The following is a 1,936-nucleotide window of genomic DNA, read 5'->3' on the forward strand; positions in this document are numbered from 1 at the left end:
TAGCCCTGGCTGTCCTGGAACTCACTTTGTAGACCAGGCTGGCCTCGAACTCAGAAATCCGCCTGCCTCTGCCTCCCGAGTGCTGGGATTAAAGGCGTGGCCACCACCGCCCAGCTTCGTTACAGACTTTTTAAAAAGCGATTTTATAAGTTTTTTTAAAAAAAAGCAACAACCTGACAAACATTTCTGATTTTCTGACTGTGGGTGCTCAGACAGTAAATTCTACATGGAGTAGTTCCAGGTCAGCGAGCAGATCTGAAGCATTTCTTACTGCAAGCAGTCTGGCTGAAGAGAACTCAATCTGGGAAAGAGTTTACTGACAGTAGCAGAGTGACTGATTCATCCGACAAGCATGGAATTAGTTGTATAAACTTAGGGGCTTTGGTAACACAGGTATAAGTAGTGTGAGCAGGTAAAGATTTTACATTATATAGTCTGGTCTCTATTCCAATATGGCTGCTTAACAAATCGCATCTGTGCACACGTGCATGACCCTAGTGCTGGCAAAGGCCAGAAGAGGGCATCGGATCCCCTGAAATTGGAGAACTGAACTCAGGTCTTCTGCAAGAACAGTATGTGCTTTCAAGCTACTGAGCCATCTCTTCAGACTTTATTTATTTATTCTTTTAGAGTCAGGGTTTTGCTATGTACACAGGCCTGGCTTGAGAGTTGCAATTCTCCTGTCTTAGCCGCCAGAGTTCACCACAGCGCTCAGCTTTTACATAGCTTTTGAGGAGAGTTTGTGTTTTCTGTCACTCCAATTTTTAATGCAGCATCTTTTGGGTCCAGTTGGTCATTGAAACCCTCCTTCACCTTCAGTGTTTACTCCTTAACTATTTCAGCATCTGTTGGAATAGCAGTGGCTGGAGATAAGAGATGCAGGGTCAGAGGACCTACCCTTATCTGGCTCTGGCTAAGAGAACTGTCCCAGGGTAGGCAGCTTAGCGCTTGTTCTTAACAGTTTGCCCTTTGTGTCTTCATCCAGGCTCCAAGTGCTCGGGCTTCCACAGCTGCTACACTTGTGCCTGTGGCCAGCCGGCATATGCCCACGACACAGTGGTGGAAACACGGCAAGAAAGGCTGGCTCAGGGAAAACCGGTTGGGCGGGATGTTCCGTATGCGGCAATGGGAGGTTTAACTGGTTTCAGCTCCCTGGCAGAAGGCTACATGCGCTTAGATGACAGTGGCATCGGTAAGTGAGGAAGCGTGAGCTTGGCACGAGGCGCACCAACAGTAACAGATTTACACTGGCTTACTTAGCATTTTAGAGTCATTTTCTTTCAGAAAAAAATTCCCTTACTTGGTTTTTATCTTAAAAACTTTGTTGCACCATATAACATATTGTTATAGAAAACTGACAGAACTCAAGAGGAAAGATTATTCTGTGGCAGTACTTAACTAGAGCCGTCCCTGACTGTCGGTGGGAGGAGCTGCAGGAAACTTGTCGGATATGACAGTGTTACTTGTTACTTTATTGTGCGCAGCTTGTATTGCAATGCTCCTGCTTTCTCCCCTCCCCCACCACTTTCCCTTTTCATTCTCCTTTTCATCTTTTCTCACTGACCCATATCAAGTCCTTAAAATGCTATGTGTACTAATTTTTTTATTTACTTTGCAGATATTTTCTCCAATATGTCATTAACCGTTTTATTTTAACACTAAAGGTATTATTTTGTTCTTACTTATGTGTGTGCGTTTCTGCGGGTGTTTGTGTGTTAGGGCACCTGTGCAGCAGGAGAGGGCGGCAGGTCCCTGGCACTGCAGTTACAGGCAGTTGTGAGGCACCTGGCATAGGGGCTGGGAACAGAGCTCGGGTCTGTGGAAGAACCGTAGACACTTTCGATCAGGATCTGTCTCCCTTGCTCCCGATGTTGTTAAGATCATTTTTAAAAAGTTTGTAACTATGTTTTTTTGATTTTACTTTTTTTTTTCTTTT

The 1,936-nt window shown here is 44.8% G+C and overlaps 1 protein-coding gene across 2 annotated transcripts in view; it reads left to right on the plus strand.

Annotated features, from left to right (window-relative positions):
* The window catches only part of Fam221a (family with sequence similarity 221 member A), a 21,353-nt gene that overhangs the window by 8,977 nt on the left and 10,440 nt on the right, over window positions 1–1,936 (plus strand). For both annotated transcript variants that reach the window (XM_021165566.1, XM_021165569.1), the window contains exon 4: window positions 986–1,192. In XM_021165566.1, the coding sequence (XP_021021225.1) occupies window positions 986–1,192 (207 nt within the window). The remainder of the gene's footprint in view (window positions 1–985; window positions 1,193–1,936) is intronic.

This window comes from Mus caroli, chromosome 6 (genome assembly GCF_900094665.2).
Source record: "Mus caroli chromosome 6, CAROLI_EIJ_v1.1, whole genome shotgun sequence".
NCBI classification, from domain to species: Eukaryota; Metazoa; Chordata; class Mammalia; order Rodentia; family Muridae; genus Mus; species Mus caroli.